Source organism: Lonchura striata, chromosome 10 (genome assembly GCF_050655825.1).
Source record: "Lonchura striata isolate lonStrDom1 chromosome 10, ASM5065582v1, whole genome shotgun sequence".
Classification (NCBI taxonomy): Eukaryota; Metazoa; Chordata; class Aves; order Passeriformes; family Estrildidae; genus Lonchura; species Lonchura striata.
Window position 1 is genome coordinate 18,957,330 of NC_140712.1, and position 20,614 is coordinate 18,977,943.

Consider the following 20,614-nt stretch of genomic DNA (forward strand, 5'->3'; position numbering starts at 1 on the left):
GAACGGTCCTAAGTTCCATTTTCAAAGATATCTTCTGAGGTGTTCAGGAGCTTCAAGGCCTCAACTACCTTTGAAAATGAAATTTAGCATGCACATCATGGGGTATTTCTGGAAAATGTAACCTGTTTCCACAAAAAAAATTCTTCCTCTCAAAGGCTGTGGGCATCCCAGTACCAAATGAATCATGGATTTAAAGTTCCATATAACTTGGAGTTTAATAACACAAGGAAGTAGAACAGCAGCCCCCAGCGTGGATCCAGAAATGAACAAGAAAAGTGCATCTGAAGAGTGAAACAGATCAGGTTTTGCAATTACGCTGACAAGGAATGTGATCTGTAATCGTAGAAGTGACGATTAGTGGTTTTTAAGAGAAGATATCTCTTGAAATTAGAACTCGAGGTGGGGCCGACCACGAAGGGCACCACGGAAGGCAGGTGCGGGGGGCACGAAGCACGGCCAAGGCCGGCGCACATGGCAGCGCCACGCACGTCACCTCCAGCCGCTCATTCCTCCTTACGTTTAATTTTTGTGGGGCCTCCGTTTCCCTCTGTAACGGGGCCCCGAGAACCGAAGGGAGCAGGGGACACCCGCCGGCAGGGAGCCGGCCGGGCGGATGAGGGGGCATCCTGCCCTCCACCTGCGGCAGAGCCGCGGCTGCCGGCGCCGTGGGGAGCATCGCCGCCCGCCGCCGCCGCGCTGCCCGGGGCGCGGGGCGAGCCCCGCGGCCGCTGCCCCCGCCGCGCCCGCAGCCCGGGACGGGGCCGCCCCGCCCGCCGAGCCTCCGCCAGCCCCGGCCCCAGCCCCTCGCCTTCCCCGCCCCTCGCCGGCGGGGACGCGGATTCGGCCTGCGCGGAGCCGGCGGAGAGAGGGAGCGCGGCCGGGCGAGGGGAGGGGAGAAGCGAGGAGGCGGCGGCGGAGGCGGCGGCGAGCTGGCCATGGCAGCAGCCCGCGGGCGGAGAGGCAGCCGCGGGTTGCCGCTGTGATTGGCACCCCGAGGAGGAGGAGGAGGCGGAGGAGGAAGGCGCGGAGCAGCCGCGGGGCCCGCCATCCCGCGGCGGCGGAGCGGCGGTGCCCGGGAGGATGCCGGGGAAGCGGGGCTCGGCGGGCGGCGGCGGCGGCAGCGAGCTCCCGGGGGCCGGCGCGCCGCGGCAGCGCAGGCGGCGGAGGAAGGTCTCCTGCTTCTCCAGCATCCAGCTCTTCCTGGTGTCCGAGTGCGCCCTGATGCTGGCTCAGGGCACGGTGGGAGCCTACCTGGTGAGTGCGGCCGGCCCGCAGCCCCCGCGCCGGCGGGGCTGAGCCGCGGGCGCGGTGCGCGGCGGAGCGCAGGGGAAGTTTCCCCGGCGCCGGGGCGGCTCTGCGGGCAGCCCCCGGGCCGGAGGGGTCGGGACAGCCCGGCGTTCGGCGGCTGAAATGACTCAGCAGTGCCGAGGGGTCACCCACCCGCTGCCGCCCAACTTGTGCGGCCGCTCCGCGGGACTCCGGAGCGCCCGGAGCGCGGCCGTGCCCGCGGCGGGCTGGCACCAGCGCGGGGCTCCGGCTGGCCGGGCGCTCGGCTCCAGCGCCAGCCTTTCCGCTTCACACTGAATAAATACCGGCAAAAGCTAGCGGGGAGTTCATTTCGTGCCTCCCGCGTTACTGCTTTTCCTCATCTTCTTAAGTGATGCAGCGGTGCAAAGCGCAGCAGCCCCCAAAGTCCCGATGTTGGGTACAGAACAATCCAAATAAGACTTTAGCACTAAATCTGCATAGTGAGATGTGGTGTCAGAAGCAGAAGTGTAGTAGAAGAGTTGGGAAGATGTCCATACGGCTGTGCTTGTGCCTTGAAGTGTACAGCCTGTGGAAATGTTCTGCTTCCAGCAGATGTAAGTGTATAGTTGATTTAAATGGCTTAAAATAGCTTGCTGGATTTGAGAATTATAGTTTCCATGGAAAAGAAATGTATTCGTAATCTCTGAGGCTTTTTGAGGCCATACACATAATATATTCTACAGTAAATGTAAGAACTCTGCATTTGGTACTTGTATTCAGTATTTAGCATTGCTTCTTTCACATGCTCAAGCTACTTATGCAAATTTGTACTGAACGTGATCTATAATTTTTCAAGGTATGTGACTAAACTAACCATGGTTAATATTCCCTCTTAATTAAATGGAAATTAGAATTCATCTCCATATAATAAAACATAAGTTTAGTTTGAAACATAGTTGTAATTCCAAAGGAAACTGCATCACATCTGATGAGATGAATTCAGCAGTTCTATACCTTAGGATGAGTATATGTGGATATAACTAAATTTGTAGGAGCCCGGCAGGAACATGCCTGTTTTATGTGAGTAACACCTTAGTAAGTAAATATATTGTTTCCGATGAGCTACTTGTAAAATGAGCTGTCAGTGTGAATGAGTGTAGGATAATCCTGCCTCAAAGTAATAGCCAAGGAAGAGCCCACGGGTGATGTCACCCAGTGGGCACCGGTGTGCCGGGAACGTATGGATCTGCTGGAGGGCTGTATATCAGCACGCTTCTCTGGGGTGTTCGAGCGTAGGATCAGCAGCATTAGTCCCCAGTGTGGCATTTTCCTCAAACTCCTTTGCATTGCTCACTCCTCGCCAGTTTTGCGTTTCTTCTCCCGTTTTCCCCAACTCCTGGGGCGTGCTTTGTGCGGAGCGTTTCACACACCCCAGCCCCACCGTCTGGAATTCCCAGAGCCTTTCCTCCTCCGAGGGCTGAACTCAGCGGAGGTGCTGCTGTCTCTGCTCTGCCTTTCTCCAGGTCAATGTCCTGAGCAGCATGGCAGCGTGCCCCATGGCCAGTGGGATCCACAACTGGGCAGCGGGGGGAAAGGAGAAAAAAAAGCAAACTAAACTCAAAACAATCCCTAGAATGCATAAGCAGTGGCCCAGCTGCACTGGGCAAGTGTTCCTCTGTTCCCTGTATAATTTATCTGCCGTCATTGCAAATACCATGAAGCTCTTCATACAATGAACAGATGCAAATGTGGAATTGTCATTGCAGGGTGAATCTGTGCTTAAAGCAAATCTGCTCAGCACTGTGCTTACAGGTGCTGCAGGGGAGTGAGAGCGGGAGCAGCAAAGATGCTTGCTGGAAAGCACAGAGGACATAATCGTTTTTAGAGACCAAATGTCCCTGAGGCCAGGTGCTGTGCTCAGGTGCTGCCGTGGGGTGGAATCAGTGGAGGCACTGCAGAATTGCCCAGGTGTAACTGCAAGTGGATATTCATTTGCTCAGGCTCCTGGGATGAGTGGGGCTCAGTGGTGGCTGCTGGGCTGCTCCCCGAGGGACAAATTAGCAGGTGAGACAAATGGAGAGCAAGCAGAAAGACAAATAGGGAGATGCTGCATAGGGCAGTGTGTAGTTCTGGGCAGTTGAATAAACTACTAATTTTAGCCTGTCACCAGTGGGGGAGTTCTGTATTGTAGTTCTGCTTTCCTTGGCCACATGTGTGACTTTCCCTAGTTATTTGTAACTCAGGAAGAGAAACCTTTTTTTGCCTTATACGGCGACAAGTTGGTTTCCTCAGTTTTTGTCTTGTTCTGCACACAGGGAGACCATGAGGGCAGAAACTCAGCTTGTTAAGAAAACAAGCCAGGGGCTTGGCTTTTCAGGAGTGATTGAAGAGCTCAGTTTGGATGGGGCTTGGCTTTCATGTCAGTACATTTAGAAGTGGCTATTGTTATTTCATTTTAGAGATGTAAAAAACCTCCCCTTTTCCATGTTCACTGTGCAATAGACTAGCAGCCACCACTTGCATATATGTACAAAGTATACATTCATTCATTATGTGGTTTTTAAGTAAGGATCATTCACTTTTATTTGTTCATAAAACATTCCGCTTGCCAACAGGGCTTTATAAATAATAAATGCTGATAAAAATCTATATAAAGTCCAATTCTTTTCCCACAGAACTCAACAGTGAAAATACCCCAGGATGCCAGCAGTAGATGTCTGTGTTTAAATAGTGCAGTGTCTCTGAGGTTCTTCATGTGAAGTTTTAGGGAGTATTTGATCAATGTCACATTCCAAAATATTTGTCTATTATTATGCTTGCTGTTTGCAAAATGCACATGTTCCAAAATTACTTGGTGCCATATCCTGCATAGTTTATGCAAATAGAAGCCTGTGCTGCTGCTTTAATTTCTGGGGCTGCTGAATACACCCTATTATTTGCATATTCGTGTAAGGTTTTGTGTACACATTTATTTGGCTTCATCTAATTACTCCTGTGTGCTTTTGGAAACTTGACTTTCCCAGCAACTGCAGTGGCATGGGGAAAATGCTGCTTGTAGTCTGCAGGCATTCCTGCTGCAGAAGTTACTCAGGGTTTTTGCAGCAACTTTTAAAAGCCCAGCTGATTTCCACCTGCAGTTGCTCTCCTGCAGCGCTGGCCAGTGGAATAAAGAGCTGAGGGTGACTGGTGCAGATGGCACCAAGAGAGAAGGGCTGGAACTCTGTTCTCCAGCTGTAGCTTTGTGCCTTTTGGGTGGATGCAGCAGTGTGATCAGTCATGCCAGCCGTGCAGCGATGAGGATTTTGATAAGGCTGATTCACATACCTTGGCAACACTTCCCTGCCTGTCTACCTCCCTCCCCGTGAATTCCTACATGCACTATATTTTGGAATATTTTTGCTGGTAATAACGTTCCAAGTGCTCCTGACGGTTCTTCGCTGAGGCATTTCATCACCCTGCCAGTCAAACCTTGTGCCTAGCCAGTGGTGAAATCACTGCTTGAGCAGAAGGCAAAGCGCTCTCTCTTTGACAGCCACCGTTTGTGGAGCAGCAGCACAGTTGAATTTCTCTCCCTGGCCTTTAGCCTCGACTCACTCTGGTTCAAACTGACCTAGATGCAAGCATCCAACATCTGCCAAAGTCATGGGCTTCTTTAGATAAAGGGCATGCATATGGGAAGCACGTTGGGAACCAGTTCTGGGGTGTGCTCTGGGGAGCTGTTTTTACAGAGCTTTACTGAGCTGTCTCTGTTTACTACAGCTCTGAATGCAGCTATTCATGTGCTTTATCAAGTGATAGAGGATGACTGGCCTGAGCACGGGATGGAAAGGAAAATAATTGGTCCCTCCCAAGGAGGGTGCATTGGTGTTTGCGTGGGAATGAATGCCAAATTGTTTCTTGTTTTGCTCAATGAAACTTTCAAGCCATGCTGAACTTCCTAGGGAGAGCTTTGCCCATGCAGCAGTGTTTGACTGCAGCCTGCAAAAACTCTCTTAACTAAGTGTCTGCAGCAAAATTAGTGCTGTGTGACTCCAGGTGAGAGTGTATGTGGTCTCTGAGACAGCCTCCTGCTGTGTGGTTTTATTGCTACTGGGGTTTGAGATATCAATGAAAATCTTGAAATTCCATCTTCAGGAAAAAGATAAGCATAAAAGAAAAATACAGAAGTTAATGACCAAAGGGTTCCTGGTGGAGGAAACAGAAATAAGGGCCCTGTGTGATGCACAGCTGGGAACTGTGGGGTTAGCAGCAGAATTTGGCTCTTGTATTTGTTGTTTTGCTGTGCAACCCCTTACTCTCCCATTTTAAATATAACAAAAACAACACTGTGTTCTGTGGCACAGACCTGATCAAACCCTCCTTGAAATCTGGCAAGACCTGCATGGAGGATGTCATTAAAGTCAGATTTGGGAATACTGCAGTGCTTCAGAGCTTTCGGTTGTCCTTGGTGCTGCACAATAGAATTTGCCTCTGTGTATTTGCAGTCTGAATGGATGGGGTGGGAGAAGTGTCACAGGTGGGGAAACTGAGGCAGAGATTAAGAGCTAGATTCTTCTTCTGAAGCTAATTGATAAAGCATTTGATTGGTTGGCATCAGCAGAGCCTGAATAGCTTAGGCATGGGCAGACTTAACTGCAAAAGCAGTTTTTCCTTTTTAATTTATTATTGTTTTTAATAAAGTATTTGTTTTTCTAGAATAAGAATCAGCTTGAAAGTACTGCTGCCTTTTTTTTTCCTCTCCATCCTCAGCCATGCTGAGTAATAAATTAGCTGTAATGTTCATAATTTATTTGTCACTGGGGTAGTTAAAGGGGAAGAAACCCATGGAGTGAAAATAAACGTTTTAGTGGGGATGAGAATTGCCAAGCATTGGCTGGTTATTGCTTACCGTTCATTTTCCCTTAATATATCTTTGCTGGCAATGTTATTTCTGGAAAGTTGTTTCTAGTGTGCCTTTCCCATTAGAGAATATTGTCTGTTCTGCAGCTGAGTTGCACAGAAAGTTATTCTAAACTAGCTCTTTTGACTACATTAATGTTTCTTCTCGAAGAAGACTTCTGATATATTTTTGGGTTTCTAACTGCAGGGTGGAGCAGAAACCAGATCCAGCTCTGGGTTCTGATGCTTTCAGGCTCCTGTGGGGTGCGAGTTCGGAGAGTGGCATGGACACATTAGCATAAAAACTTTATTAAAATTATAATTTCCAATCCAAGTGTGGATTTTTGAGTATCAAGAAGACTTGTTACTGGCATATATGTGTTGATTAGGAGAAAGGGGTTATTTTATCTGCTACTAATAGATGAAACAGTGTGGAGATAACATGCTTATGTCTTAGATTATGTGTTATGTGCAGCTTACAACCTGATGTCTTCCTGGTTAAATGCATTTGAAAGCAAAATGCACTTGATGTCTACATGTGGTCTAATTTATTTTTAGTATTTTTATTATTTTTAGCAGAAAGTTTGGCAGTTCTTCATTATCTCTGTAAGGCCCAAGTGATGTTTGTAGGTTCCGAAAGAAGGACAGTTAGAAATGCTGTGATCCACTACAAAACCAATGTCTCATTTCTTCAAGCCAACCTTTTCTTCCAGAATCCCTGTAGCTCTTGCAGGGTGCCTGTGTGGTTTAATGGACTGCAGTGTTCCTGCAGCTGAGGTTTACAGGGATCCTGAATTAGAGCAGAGAAGGCACTGGTCTGAAGGGCTGTGCCATTCGTGCTTAGGAATTTCCTGCAGTGTGACTCTTTTAGCCATTCTGTAGCCCCTGTCCCAGAGAGAGCTCAGTGCAGCTGTGATCCCTCCCTTCTCTGCCAGGCAGAGCAGATACTCCCTGCTTCCCAGAAAGGGGTGTCTGTCAGGTTTGCATGGGCTTTTTTGTCCCTTACTTTCAGGACATTGTAAAGGACCAAAAGCCAACTTCTGTCCTGCAACAGCAGTGTAAATTTATTGCTTCAGAAAGGTTATTCTGCAATTCATCATTAAGAATTTGTCCTCTGTGTATTGCAATCCTTACTTGTAGACTGCTTGGTCTCCTGCTATTCCTTCACAGGAAGATCAAACAATGGCAAGCTATTTAGTGGGTGAGGTTGCACCTTGGATGAATTAGTGTAACTTCGCCTCCTGATCAACACCAGATGAAACTACAAGTGTTGTATTTTAAGCATCATCCAAAGAAGTTTAAGTAAACGTGATAGTATTTTGTGTAGTAACTCCTTTAAGTGCTCCAGTGAGGTTTGCAAGACTTAATTTTTCCTATTGCAGAGAAAAATGGACCGCTGGTTTTGATTTACAAGGCTTCATTATAGCTCTGCAGCAAAACCAGGACTAGAACCCCAAGAGTCCCATCTCCAGGTCACCTTGGAACAACCACTAGGCACTCTGTTTCTCTGTAGATAGGCAGTGCAAAGCCAATGTTGGTGCCTGCTCCACGGAGTAGAGATTTCACCTGCCCTGCTCCATACGCTGTCAATAGGATCAATAGTGATTGCAGGCTGTTGGGGAAGCTCCTGGAGTGTCTGTCACTCCTTCCATCCATGCTGGAGGGCTCTGCCCTGTTATGAGAAGCATTCTGTAGTGTTCAGAGGTGTGGTCCCTGCATCCAGGCTGTTTCTGTTTGAGAGGAGGGGGAGAAGGAGTGTCTCTTTCCCAGATGTTAGGCAGGTATGCAGTCGTAATCATACAGAGGTGCAGCCTTAGAGCACAGCTCTGGATCTGCCTCCCCTCGCTCAGCAAACTAGGAGACACCTCAGAACTAAAATCAGATTTTCTAAGCTCTCCAGTTAGCAACTTTTTTTCCTAGCCTTATTCCTAATTTGACATGCTTCAGCATTTTGCCACCTAAGAATTCCTTGCTGAAGTGAGACAGGCAGCCCCCTCCTGCTCTTGCCCAGTGCCCACTGTATTAAAGATCTTTTACTGAGCTTCTCCTGCAGCAGTGCCTGAACACAGTCAGTTATTTTAGATGACTGGAGTGTAAAAGCAAAATATTTATTTCTGGCTTGCTGGAATGTTTATCATGCTTGTTATTTTCAAGAAGAAAAGGAATTTGCTTTGGTTTCTGTTTTTCCCCTCTGTTGCCTCTCCCTTCATAGTAGCCTTTCAAAACCTCACCAAGCAGCCAGCTGATTTCTCTGTATTTTTTTAACACCATCTTGGTGTCTGCACCTATCACTTGGATGGTTTCTGCATGTTTGCAGGCACAGTGGCTCTTAGATAAGTGGTTGTGAGAGCCAGTGTGGGAGCACAGGAGTTGTTATTTCATGCTGCATCTGTTTCCTGGGCAAGGATTGCTGGAATTGGCTTATTTTTAATATTTAAGTATCCTTTTGAAACCCTTAACATTTTGTTCACTAGTATAATTCATAATTCCTTAGTTTACTGAAAGTGGGAAAAAACCTTACAATTTAGTTTTGTGGTGGTCCATCAAATGACAGTGAAGTTTTTGACAAAACATGGATAATTCAGTTGTATTGAGGTCTTCATGACTCACACAGTTTCTGAAGCAACTCTAGCAGGTTTGTTTTTTGGTGCTTTGATGTTTGCATCTGAATCCAACATTTTCTTTAGTTTTTTGGGGGTTTTCTTGTTTTTTCTTTTTTCTAAAGGCAGCTACAAACTCTGCCATAAGGAAACTGAAAGAAAGTTTTGCTGTTGAGAAGAGATGTGTGGTGTGGGTGTGGAAGAATACAGAAACCTTTCAGAACTATTTCACTTTTCATTTTCAAAGATGAATAGTGGTATATTTGTGGCGTACTTTTTTTTTTTGTCTCCCACTGAAAGACTTCTGGCTGAATTGAAATCAGTGTTGAGTTTGGGTCAATATAGATAAAACAGCCTTGAAATCTGTGTTGCATGTGTGTATTTTAGGATGATACTTAACATTTTAATACCTGGAGAATGGCATGAAACAATGTGGAATTGCTTTACAGTGTTGTGTGACAGGTGGTAGTGCCCTCTGCATTCCTAAAACAGAGGAATTACTCTATGAATTTATGTTTAAGGTGAAAAGTATTTTTCCTGCAGTCTTCTTGGAATGTGTGTTAGATGGAGCTAACCTATGGAGCACCTGCACCAAGCACAGCAGTGCCAGAGGATAGCAGTGGTGAGCCTGTTTGCCACAGCAGGACACAGTTCTGAGTTTTCTGCAGTTTCAGATTCATCTCATCCCTTTAATGCTCCAAAGGAATAACAGGGAGTGAGAAAAACATCATAACTTAATAGTTTTGCAACCTGTCCTGTTAAACAATGAACGGTATTTGTTTTCTCTGGTGGAACTTTACCAGGAAGGGCTGCAGAAAGATTGTCTGGAGTTCTTGTTTTTTATTTCTGAAAAGGAGGATATGAAATAGTTGCTACCTCTTTCCACTTCTCAGCTTCACGCAAACAAAGTTTGGCACATTATTAGCAGAAGACCAGAGATTTGCTTGGGAGTGTTTTGGTGCTGGAATGGACTAAACCTCACTCTTTGGCTTGAAAGGAATCCCAGAAGGAAGATGCAGGAGGACAGGCACGTGCACTACTTGGGACAGTAGCAGGGCAAGTCCCTGCACCTCTGAAAAATACCACATGTGCCTGTCTACACTGAGAAATGCCAGGAGAGAAGAGGGCAAGCATTTAAAACATTCCAAGCTAAAATACTGACTGAAAGAAAATTATTTCTGAAAAACATGAAAGGGGAATGCCCCCAGTGGTGTCCTGCTGCTTCTTGTGCCCTGCTAATGAGTTTCATCTGCTGGCAGCAAGCTCACTTCTCATCCTGACATGGTCTGAGTGTTGTATGATAATGCATTGAGTTGCCATATTAGGGATGCATCCTTTGTTACCCAGTAATTTGGAAACAACAGAAGAATAACAGTATATAACTAAGGTTTGATTTTTAAAGAGGAGAAGCTTAAGACTTTCAATTTTTCAGTCCTACAGCGTGCTTCTCATCATCTCACTGAGCTGCAGGAAGAGCTGTAAGTGTTTTGACTTAGGAAAGCTGTTTTCTCCAAGTTATTCTTCCAGCTTTAACTCTTTTCTTGTTAAAGGATGTCTACCTTGCTTGGTGAGATGTTAGGGTGTGTTAACCTTGGTCTGCAGCCAGATCACCACCCAGCTTCTCTCTCACTCCCTCATCAACACAGTGGGGGCAGAAAATGAGCTGGAAAAGCTTGTGGGTTGAGATAAAGAAATTGCTGTCAGGGATAAAACAGACTTGACCTGGGAAAATTAATTTTCATCACCCATTAAAATGGATTTTGATGTTTAAAACAAAGCCAAAAATCAAAACACCATATTCCCCCCATACCATCCCTTCTTTTTCCCCCTAGGCTCTCTGGGAGTATGTTTCTGTGAGATCCTCACCGTGCTCTGCTGGGAGAACATCCACCCTTGCCATGAGCTAAAGTAAATCATTCATCATGTTTGAGCACTGACATGCTCTTTGCAGAAATGTTGGCTGCCAATGGGTAAATGGTTTCCCTCTTGCTTGGGTCCTGTCTGCACTTGGTGATCAGTCACTGGTTTTTGTGGTGTCCCACTGGGCAGAAAGGTTCAGCCCAAGGAGAAGCATGCCTGTGTGACTAAAACACGGTGGTGTTCTTTCTGTCCTGCAGGCATTGTCTGTAAAATGTGATTTTTGTGGGAATTATCCTTCCCACAGCCCATGCTGAGTGCTCTAGCTTGTGATAGGGAAAGTGCTGGGCATACAGAAATAGTGGGCAGTGTTTTTAGGGCTTACCAGCAAAGGAAAACTGTGGGTTTTGTTTTTGTCTTGTCCAGCGTACAGGGCTGAGAGTGGTTAATTACAATGGGCCTTTCAGCCTCTGCATGAGATGCACACTTTGTTTCCTGCTGCCTATAGCTAGTTATAATGCAGGTCCTTATGTCTGAAGTCAGTGCAGCTGCTGGCTGAGGGACAGGAGCTCCAGCTGAAGGGATGCCTTGTCTAGGGGTGCTTGTTTGTGAAGGGCAGCGATGGCTGTTTGGGTGATCCTGTAGATAGTCTCATCCAAGGTGCTCAGTGCAAGGAATGCCCTCTGAGCTCAGCTGTGTTCCTGCAGGAACCTGCCTTGTCTTGTGTTCTCCAGCTTTGGGCCAAAGGAGGGTGCATGGACCACAAGTTTCTATTTTTGATACCAAAATGTGATACCAAAACCACATGGCTGCTGAGCCTTTGGGTCACAAGATGCCTGGTCTAGGTTGGGGTTTGGGTTTTGTTAATTCTCTTTCTACAGTCTGTGATATTTAATACTATTAAAAATTGGAACTTAAGGGAGCTGCTTAGGGTTACTGAAAAGCTTTCCCATAGTCTTTGGTTTTCAAACCTTCCAGCTTCAGAGAGCTTGAGAGCAAAGGCTGAAAGTATTCAAGTATTCCATGGAGCCAAATAGACCATTCACTTCCATGAGTTAATTCACGTGATTGAGGCCTCTTCTGCATTGACAAATCACTGTGTGAATGAATGAATTCTGAGATCAGTTTGGGAGTTATTTGATGGCTATTGAAGTTAAGTCACACTCGCAAGCCATGTGCTAGGGACACAGTTTTGTGGGTTTGCTGTGTCATTTGGCACAACTGCACAAGCTTTCTCAGATGATGGCCCTGTATAGAAGTTGAGTGTTTTCCATGGATTAGGATGCATCAAGGCTACTGTGTTGCACTTAATCTCAGCTCTTGCTCTTTCTTAGCAAGAAGGTAGAAGTTTCAAATCTCTTCTTGCTGTTTCTTGTGGAAGCATTTGAGCCTTATGGTGTAGGATCCCTTATTTTAGATGTCATTTATTGATTTGAATTATTCAGCTTAATTCAATGCTAGACAAGCTTTTTGCCAGAAATTTTATTTTGCCTTCTTATTTAAATAGATCCCAAATGAATTACTGTAGTTGTATATAATGACTCTTGGGAAATACTGGATGCAGCCTCTAGAATCAGTTCTGTGTGTTTTCAGATTGCAAACTTTTGAAGTCTATCCCTGAACAACAAGTTGTTCAGGGATAGACTTCAACAAGGTGTCCCTTGTTGTATCTAAGTTTTCCAGATACTCCCACGTTAATAGACTGCACCTCTGGTATCTGTGGGCAGGTATCCAGTGAGCAATTGGTTAGCAGGGTAACAGCTGGGAGGTGAATCTGCATGCAGAGTTCTCTCTGGAATTTGGTATAAGGTTGTATGTTTTCATGCATGGAAGTTTTTTCGCAGGCTCTCTTACAATCTTTCCAGCTCAATATTTTTGTATTTCCATGTTCAAACGGACTTGCTCTGAGTTGGCATTAGAATTTGGGGGAGTGCTTGGATAAAATGGACAAAAGTGTTCTGCAAATAGCTTGTGGCAAAGTGTGGTCTTCTTGTTTAGCTAACCCGGCCTTTTGACATGAATGGAGTGTGTCTGGTTACTCCAATACTTGTACTCAAGTTAGTGTTGATCAAGTCTTTATAGATTCCTGTTAGGCATCACACTGAGGTTTCAAGGAATGGGATCTTTAGGAGGTGCACAGAACTTTGCTACACTGGAAGTGCAAATGAAACTAAAATGACATTTGGTTTCTTCTTTGTGTGCTCCCTCTACTTCATAATGCATAGATTCAGACACTTTCAATTTGATTCTCAGCATCCTGATTGTGTTCAGAACTCTTGGTATCCAGACAGTGTCACAAAATATTAGGTTCATAGAATGTTTCCAGGAGTCCTGTCACTGTGTATTTTACTGACCTCTTCCTTGCCCCCACTGTTAGGCAAGTGAGAGATTAAATGATGGAGGAACAGCAACTTGATTCCTCTGAACCAATACTGGTGAGGTAGATTCTGGTGATGGTGGCATCTTGGCAGGAACAGAGGAACATTCCTGCCCCATGTGGATAATGTTTTCAAGCCAAACTCTGTAGCTGGCTGTCCAGACCTGTCATATCCAAACTGACTTGTCTTCGTCAGTCAAGACTAATATTCGTGTCCAGAGAAATCTTGATTTATTTGCATTTGGACAATGTGACATGTGGCAGACTTGGGAGAGGACAGCTTAGCCCACAGGGTAGCTCTTGTTGGCTGAGGAACGCCTACTATTTGTATTTTGTGGTGAAGGTGCAGACCAGGCATGCTTGGGCTCATTTCCTGACTTTGTCATGGACATCTCCAGGTCTTCTTTGGGCTTTCTCAACCAGCAAATGTGCTAGCTGTGTTATTGGCAGGTTCTGTGGTCATCTTGTGGTGTAGGATGGTGGGCACTGGGCTGCTGCAGTGATGGTAACTAGGATGAAAGGGGCCCCCAGGCTTGGGCCCTGAACCAGGTCTCTAGCAGTTATCATAACAGGCTGAACTAAATTAATTAATGGGTTGGTAATTTTGTGCTATCCTACCTGTGAGAATGCAGCCTTGTTGCTGAATGGTATCCCTGTTTCCTTCACACCTGCCTGAAATGTCAGGGCTGAAACATTTAGCCTTTTGCTGTCTGAGGCTTCACTGGAAAAGACTGCTTAGGGCTGCTTTACTCACTTTGGTAAGTGATGGATTTTAAAAGAGCCTGAGGGTATTATTTTCAAGGATGTTTTCTGAGCCATACTGTCATTGACAGAAGTGACTTACTCCAAGTGTCTCTTTGAAAATGGGACTCTTGTTCCAAAGACACTGAAGTGCTTTTGAAAAATATCCTTCCCTGTTACTGACTGCAGTGGACTGTCTCAGTAGTGTCTAGCTTCCTTTAAAGCAGAGCAAAATTAGAGTCTAAATGTTATGTGCCTGGCTAATAAACTGTATTGTAATTAGTACCTTGGGGAGAGAGGAACCAGGGAGGAGCTGAGTATAAAGAGAATTAACTTCATGTAGAAGCTGCCTGCAAAGGATGAGTGAAGAACTGGAAGGAGATGAAAACATGGGATTCTAAATGGCTGTAGAGGTTGAGAGAATCCAGACTGGAAAAGATCAAGGAGAGAAGAAAGAGTGCTCATGTTGGCTGCAGTAACCATTAGTGAGTGGATGTCTCTGGCTTTGTGTTGAATGCTGAATGCAAAACCATTCCCACTCTCTAGTGCCTGAATGATGGATTCCTCCCAGAATTTGCTGTCCCTCGAGCAGTGATCCTCTATAGGAACCCCTCTCCTATTGTGCTTTGGGTCATACCAGACTCTGATAGGTAAATAGAAGAGATGGGAACTCCATTTTCCTTGTGTGTGCTCATTAAAGTTTTTCAGGGTCTGGTGATTCTGCTGTACATAGATTTAAGATCATCTTCAAGCCATGACTCGCCTCTTACACCATGGCCCTCCTTGCTCACCTCCCAGCCTGCCTCTCCCTTTAGTGGGAAGTTTGGCAGCAGCCAGCACACGGCTCCTGTTTGTACCCTTGGCACTGCACAGAGACAACGTGAAAGGAGAAATGAGTCGCTTGTGAGCAGCTTTGTAGGAGGGTGTTACTTAGCAAATAAGCAGGATGACACGGGCAGTGCTTGTGTGGGCTGCAGGGTGTGAGGTGGGGATAAGCAAGCAGCACATGTGGCTCTGGGGCAAGCTTGGGGTGGTGCTAGTTAGGTGCTAGAGTAAGACCCCAATTCCACGTGCAGAATTGTAATTCAATATTTCTTTTATGAGTTGTTAAAAAGTGCTGTGGAATGGCAGCACAATGTGGCCATTTTGCCATTTCCCTTTTAAATGGCTTCCTATGTCCCAAGGCTTACTAAATTAAAACACTTGATGGGGAAAGCCTCAAACTTCTCCCTAAGCCAAGTTCTCATTTGCTGCAGCCAGGCATCCTTTCTGCTGGATAGGGAGTAGAGCAGGAGAGATATCAGCAGAGCCAGAGCAGAAGAGGAGAAAAGTAGTAGGACTTGTCAGAAAAGCTCCTCTCCCAGTTTATAGCCTTTATATAATCACCAGTGTCCTCCAACCGTGAAAACTGAATTCAGCTTCCTTCAAAGCTTTTATTAATTCTGCCTCAGAGTGTCCTGCCTGTGTCACTTCTGCCCTGGTTCATGCCTGGCAGCTGGGAATGCTTCAGCAACCAGCTCCACAGGCCTTGCTTCTTCATCTGCTCTGTGGCATAACTCAGGTGCAGCCCTTAGCCCTGAGTTCAGCTCTTGATCATAAATTAAGCTAACATGAAGCCCTGCACATGACAGGTTTCCTCGTCAGGCTTGCCTTATGGTTTCTGCATGGTAAGTGCCCTGTTTCTAGTAAAATCCTTCTCTGCAGGCATGGAAGTGTTGTGTTAGGAAATGTTTTATTGGATGAACAGGCAAACCTGCATTCAGTTGTGGAGGTGGGGAAGGGAGGGCATTGCAGTGTGACAGCTTTGGGACTGTGCCTCTCCAGTGGTAGTACACAGTCCATGTGATAGTATGTAGGAAGGGGTTTTTTCCTGTTAGGAGTCTTCCAGTGATATGAATTTCTCCTCCTCTCAGCTGGAATCCAGCATGATGGTGTTCAGCTTTCAGAGTTCCAGACCCATGTATGAATCTTGCTACCAGTTCTATATCTGGCCAGGAGTGCTGCAGGAACCTACATTTAAATTATACACTTCAAATTTCTCTTCATCTGGCTTTGTGCTGTACTTGCTGGCCATGGAGGGAAAAAAAAAATCCATCTCTGAGTGTGTCAAAGGTATTCCAGCAGCTTTCCCTTGGCTGTTTACTTTGACAGAGAAATTGGCTGCCCCTGCTCACCAGCCCCTGCTGCTGTGCACTTATTCCTCATGGAATTCTTCATCCTCCAGGTCTGAAATGTGCCGGCAGTGCTGTTCTGTGCTACACTTTTTAAAGCATGCAGAAATGTAGCTGCAGGGTTGAGGTGTTGTGCTTCTTTGCATGTTTATGATGTGTTGTTTGACTGCCAGTGAAAATGACATAACATTTAAAAATAAGTGAGGATTCAAATATCTACTGGCTTTGTTGTATGTATGCTACTCAAGGAAAGTTTGTGCTAAAAATGGATTCTGGCACTGGGTGTTTTTATGTAGATACCTTGTCAGGGACTAAAATACCACCTGCTTTCACTCAGTGAGGTCAGTACTGAGCAGCAGACTTAGAGGCATAAAGCTTGTGTGGACACTAAGTCTGTGGTTGTGATTAAAATATCACTGTAGGTTGGGGCTTTAAAAGGTTAAAAAATGAGATTTTGGCTGTGGTGTGCATCTGTTTCAAAGCAACAGAAAAAGCCTTTCAAGTTCTGCTTAGGCAGTTCCATGTGGCCTGGCTCTGTACCTGCGCCTGCTTTGAGCTGTTGGTGACCCAGGCTGACTTTCCATGATGAATGTGAGGGGGTAGCTGCAAATAACACCCCAGTGATCTTTTTGTTCACACCGCTGTAAATGGGGCACTGCGCCTTCCCTTCCTTGGGGGGCTGGGGAAGGGGTCAGCCCATTGTGCCCCATGCAGGAAGCAAATGAGGGAGGTATTGACAGCCCTGCCTGCCTTGCTGCTTGCTGCAGTGAGTGCCTGGGTTAGAGGTGAGGTTTTTATGCAGCATGTTTGGATCCCAGTTTCACTCGAGTAGCGGATAATGCACGTTTACCTTTGACAGGCACGTGGCTTTTTTGTGGTTTAAGTTATTTTGGAACAAACTGTGGCTTTGCAGTGATGTATCAGCTTCTGACCAAACAGGATATCTTCCACGGGTGCTGAGTGCTCTTTGCTCTGTTTGCAGCATGCGACAGCCTGGAGCATTGCTGTGTTTGTGGCACAGCTGTGAAATCTTGCAGAAGGTGCTCAGGTACACTTGTTTTGTGCCTTGTGTGCTGGCCAAGGCCAGTGGCACAGGATGCTGTGGCTGCTGAAATGTGGTGAGGAGATGCACAGTGGGCTACAGGAGATGACAGGAAAGTTTTCTGCTTGATGCCAGGGTGTGAAGAAGGTTGCCAACAATGTGTGCCTTGCCTCAGCTGGGAGTGTGATGTGCTGTTTCTCTTGCTGCATGGTGCAATACCTTCTCTCTTCAGGCCCTGAAAATCCTGACCTTGAACGTGTGCTTAATTTGAACTGTGTCACTAACCTCAGAGTTGGTCACTAGAATATAAAATGAAATTTTCACACCAGTGAGGCACAGATCCAATCTGCAAACTCCTCATGGCACCAGTACAGTAACTTGCAGATTTTTCGAGTGCTGGCCTAGAAACAGCACAGGCACATGCAGCAAGAGCCAAGCTAATAACACCCTACTTGCAGCAGGGGTTCAGCTGTGGCATCTATTATCCCTGTCATGTGAATGCAGATTTCTATGCAGAGATGATTTCCAGACCTTGAGCAGAGCTAGCTTGGGTGTGTTCATATCACCACCTTTTTTTGCTTTCCCTGATGTTCATGTGCCCAGAGCCAGCACAGGTGTTGGCCTCTGCAGTGAAAATGTATTTTAAGTTTTGACTGACTTTGCTGGACCAGGAAAGGGGTTCAAACAAGTGATCAGCAGCCTGAGACAGACAGTCTTACTACTTCAGTGCGTTGAGGAGCAGCAAGAAGAGCTGTTGCCTGGGTTTGGGCAAAGGGTATTAAGGTTCTTGTCTTCTTCCCAACCATCCCATGGGTAAGGAGTGTGCAAAATGCCAAGGAAGTGGCTGCCTTTTTAAAAGTTTGGCTCAACCACAAGTGTTTCATCTCAATGCTGGAATTGTGGAGCAGGAAGATGTCAGAGCAGAGGATCAGCATCATTCCCTTGGGCTTGAAGCCTGAGCCTGGTGGCTGTGGGAGGAAGGGAGACCAACTCTAACAGAGGAGAGCTGCTAAGATCTCCAGTGATGGGATCACATTTGCCCCATCCTGTACAGCTGCTGCAAGAGAGGATGAGGTGACACCTGAAGAAGTGGGTGGATGCACCTGGAAGGAGTGGCACTTCTGGCATTGTCCCTTTGGCTCTGCAAGGAACCTTGTGTTTCCCAGCTCTGTAATGGAGACTGCATTTGTTTTCCTTCGGGAATGTAGTTGCCAAGCAATTATTTTACACCCTGTAGCACTGCAGACATGTCTCTTCAAGTCCAATCTTTTACCACATAACTGAGAAAATATATTTTACATTAAAAAGAAACCTTCTGAAAAGGCCCTTCAGGCATAAAGTCAATGTGTTTTCTATATATAACCCAGTATTATTAATACAATGAACTTAACTGGAGACTCTGGGTGAATATGACTTGATCATTAGAGATCTGAACAATATGATATTAAATTTGAATGTACTGTGGCTCTGACTCCATAATGGTGCTCCCAGCCTTCAATTCATTTCTTAGTGATAAACTGGGGCAATAGGGTGAAGCAGGTCTGTGGATTGTATTTTTGCTGAGCACTAATATAAAATAAACAGCCTATAGAGAAAACAAATTTACCTTGGTTCAGAAAGGCCGAGGTGTGTAGATTTGGGACAGACAGGAATGATGAATATGAGCATGTATTACTGAAATAAGTCCAGAATGGCATGGCATAAGCTTCTGTGGATTTAGTTACAAAAGTTGCAACACAAATTGCTTTGGTTGGAAAATCTTAAGGTGGTGATTGATTTCTTTTTTTTTTTTATGTGGGTCATTTATCAGTGTGTGTGTTATGTGAGACATTTTCCTTTTTGCAATCATTGAAGAGTGTTTTAGGAGGCCCCTTTAGCCCAGGCCTGTTTGATGTCAGTCATCTGATCCAAATGCGTGTGTGCAGCCTGCCGTGGCTCAGTAAGAGGAGAAGACAGTGCAAGCATTTTACAAATTTTAATCACTTCTAGTTCTTGTGTGTTGCAGTGTGTTCACAGAAAGCCAGAAGGCTGGGTTACATGTTACATGTTACATGTTCTCCTCTAGATGCCCAGCCTGCTTTCTGCACAAGCAAGGTGTGCAGGTGCCAAACTGGTGTGCTGTCACTATAGAACATGTGAAAGCACGACACGAGCCATTGCTATTGCAAAGGTGAAAAAGAGGAAGTTTATTTTCTGACTCCAGCATTTATACTTTTCCAAAGGTGACAGTGGATTGGAGGGTGAATGTGCCACCTCTCCAATGACATTGGACAAACTACAGTACATCAAATTTCTCCGCTTCTGTGGAGGAATGCAAAACAATAGATTGTTTACAGAAAGTTGTGTGAGAAAGTTCTCTACAAGAATGTGAACTCAGAAGGCTTTAGAAAATCTTAAGAATCAGGGCAACAGGTGTGGTTTTCAGTGGTGCAGGTGACTGTTCTGCTACAGACCCAGTCTGGAGGAGCAGGAACCTGTGGAGTAACAGCAGCCACACAGCTGATCTGTCCCAGAGCTACATCTTGATGGAGCTACTGTCAAATACTGAGTGGGACATGTCTGGGGTAGGTGAAAGGGAGTCATGCAAGAGGCAGCAAAGCTTGCACAACAGGAGGCTGAGTCCAGTGCTGCAGTTAAAGGACTGGCTGCTCAGAGCCCAGTGACCTGCTAAGGGACAGATGTGAGCACATACGGGTGGCAGGCAGGCACATTGCCGTGGGAAGCTGTAGTTTCAGTGCTGTTCCCATTTTCCTGGATGCTGGCACGTGCCATGGATAGAACACTGGCCCTGCCTCTGTCCTTGTGCCTGTCTGGTCCTGTCACACCAGTGACTTCTGGGGGTCAGACTGCATGATCTGTTCTGTCTTATCTGCATGATTTTTGCCGGGTGCTGTCTTTGCTTCCTGGTAACTGTTTTGATCTTGGGTTAGAAGCTTTTTTTAACTAAATACCCTCTTAGTTGATTCTTTCCCTCCCTGACTAAACAGCTGTGTAAGTTGACAGGAGTCAGGAAGTTGCAGCCTCACAGCTGTGGGCTGCTGGTGTTTCCCTGCTGTGTTTTAGCAGGAGGTTGTCCATCTGCACCATCCCATGGCCCACATCCCTGCTCTTAAACAGCATCCACGTGGGCTGTGCTCTGGAGTGATGGACCTGGCATCAGCACACAGGGACTTTCTATAATCCTCACAGCCTTTCCACATGACATCAGTATTTTACAGGGACCTGTGGTGTCTTTTACGACATTTTATGTAACTCTGGATAAACAGAGTTAGTGTCTGCGAGTGGTGATGGCTGGCCTGCTGGGGAACAGGACTGTGAAAGGAAATACGGGCAATACGGTGTTTTTATGCCACAGTTACAAGGGCACTGGGAACATCCCTCAGAGAAACAACAAGTTTAGTCAGGTTAAACCTTATATGCAGAAAGTCCCATAAAATTGAAGCATGGAGGATGGGGGAATGATTTTAGCCGTGGGCAGGGGTTTATTTTGCATAAATGCAGGTAACATCTGTGCTATGCTGTTGCTGATTTTGTAGTTGGTTTTTGTAAGGTCACAGCCAATGTCACAGTGAGAGTTTGGGCTGTGCTGTCCAGGCTGCAGCCACCCTGGATAAAATGCAGTTATGCTCCTGTTGTTCTCTGGCTAAGAATCTGCGTGTTGACAGTTTATTTCCCAGCCCTATTTTTATTTTCGTATTAT

The 20,614-nt window shown here is 46.0% G+C and overlaps 1 protein-coding gene across 1 annotated transcript in view; it reads left to right on the forward strand.

The window, feature by feature from the left end:
• The first annotated feature begins 869 nt into the window (after window positions 1–869).
• SLCO3A1 (solute carrier organic anion transporter family member 3A1) overlaps window positions 870–20,614 on the forward strand; it is a 130,448-nt gene continuing 110,703 nt past the window's right edge. Inside the window, exon 1 of the mRNA XM_085588890.1 lies at window positions 870–1,254. Coding sequence (XP_085445016.1) covers window positions 1,081–1,254 — 174 coding nt within the window. The 5' untranslated portion in view covers window positions 870–1,080. The remainder of the gene's footprint in view (window positions 1,255–20,614) is intronic.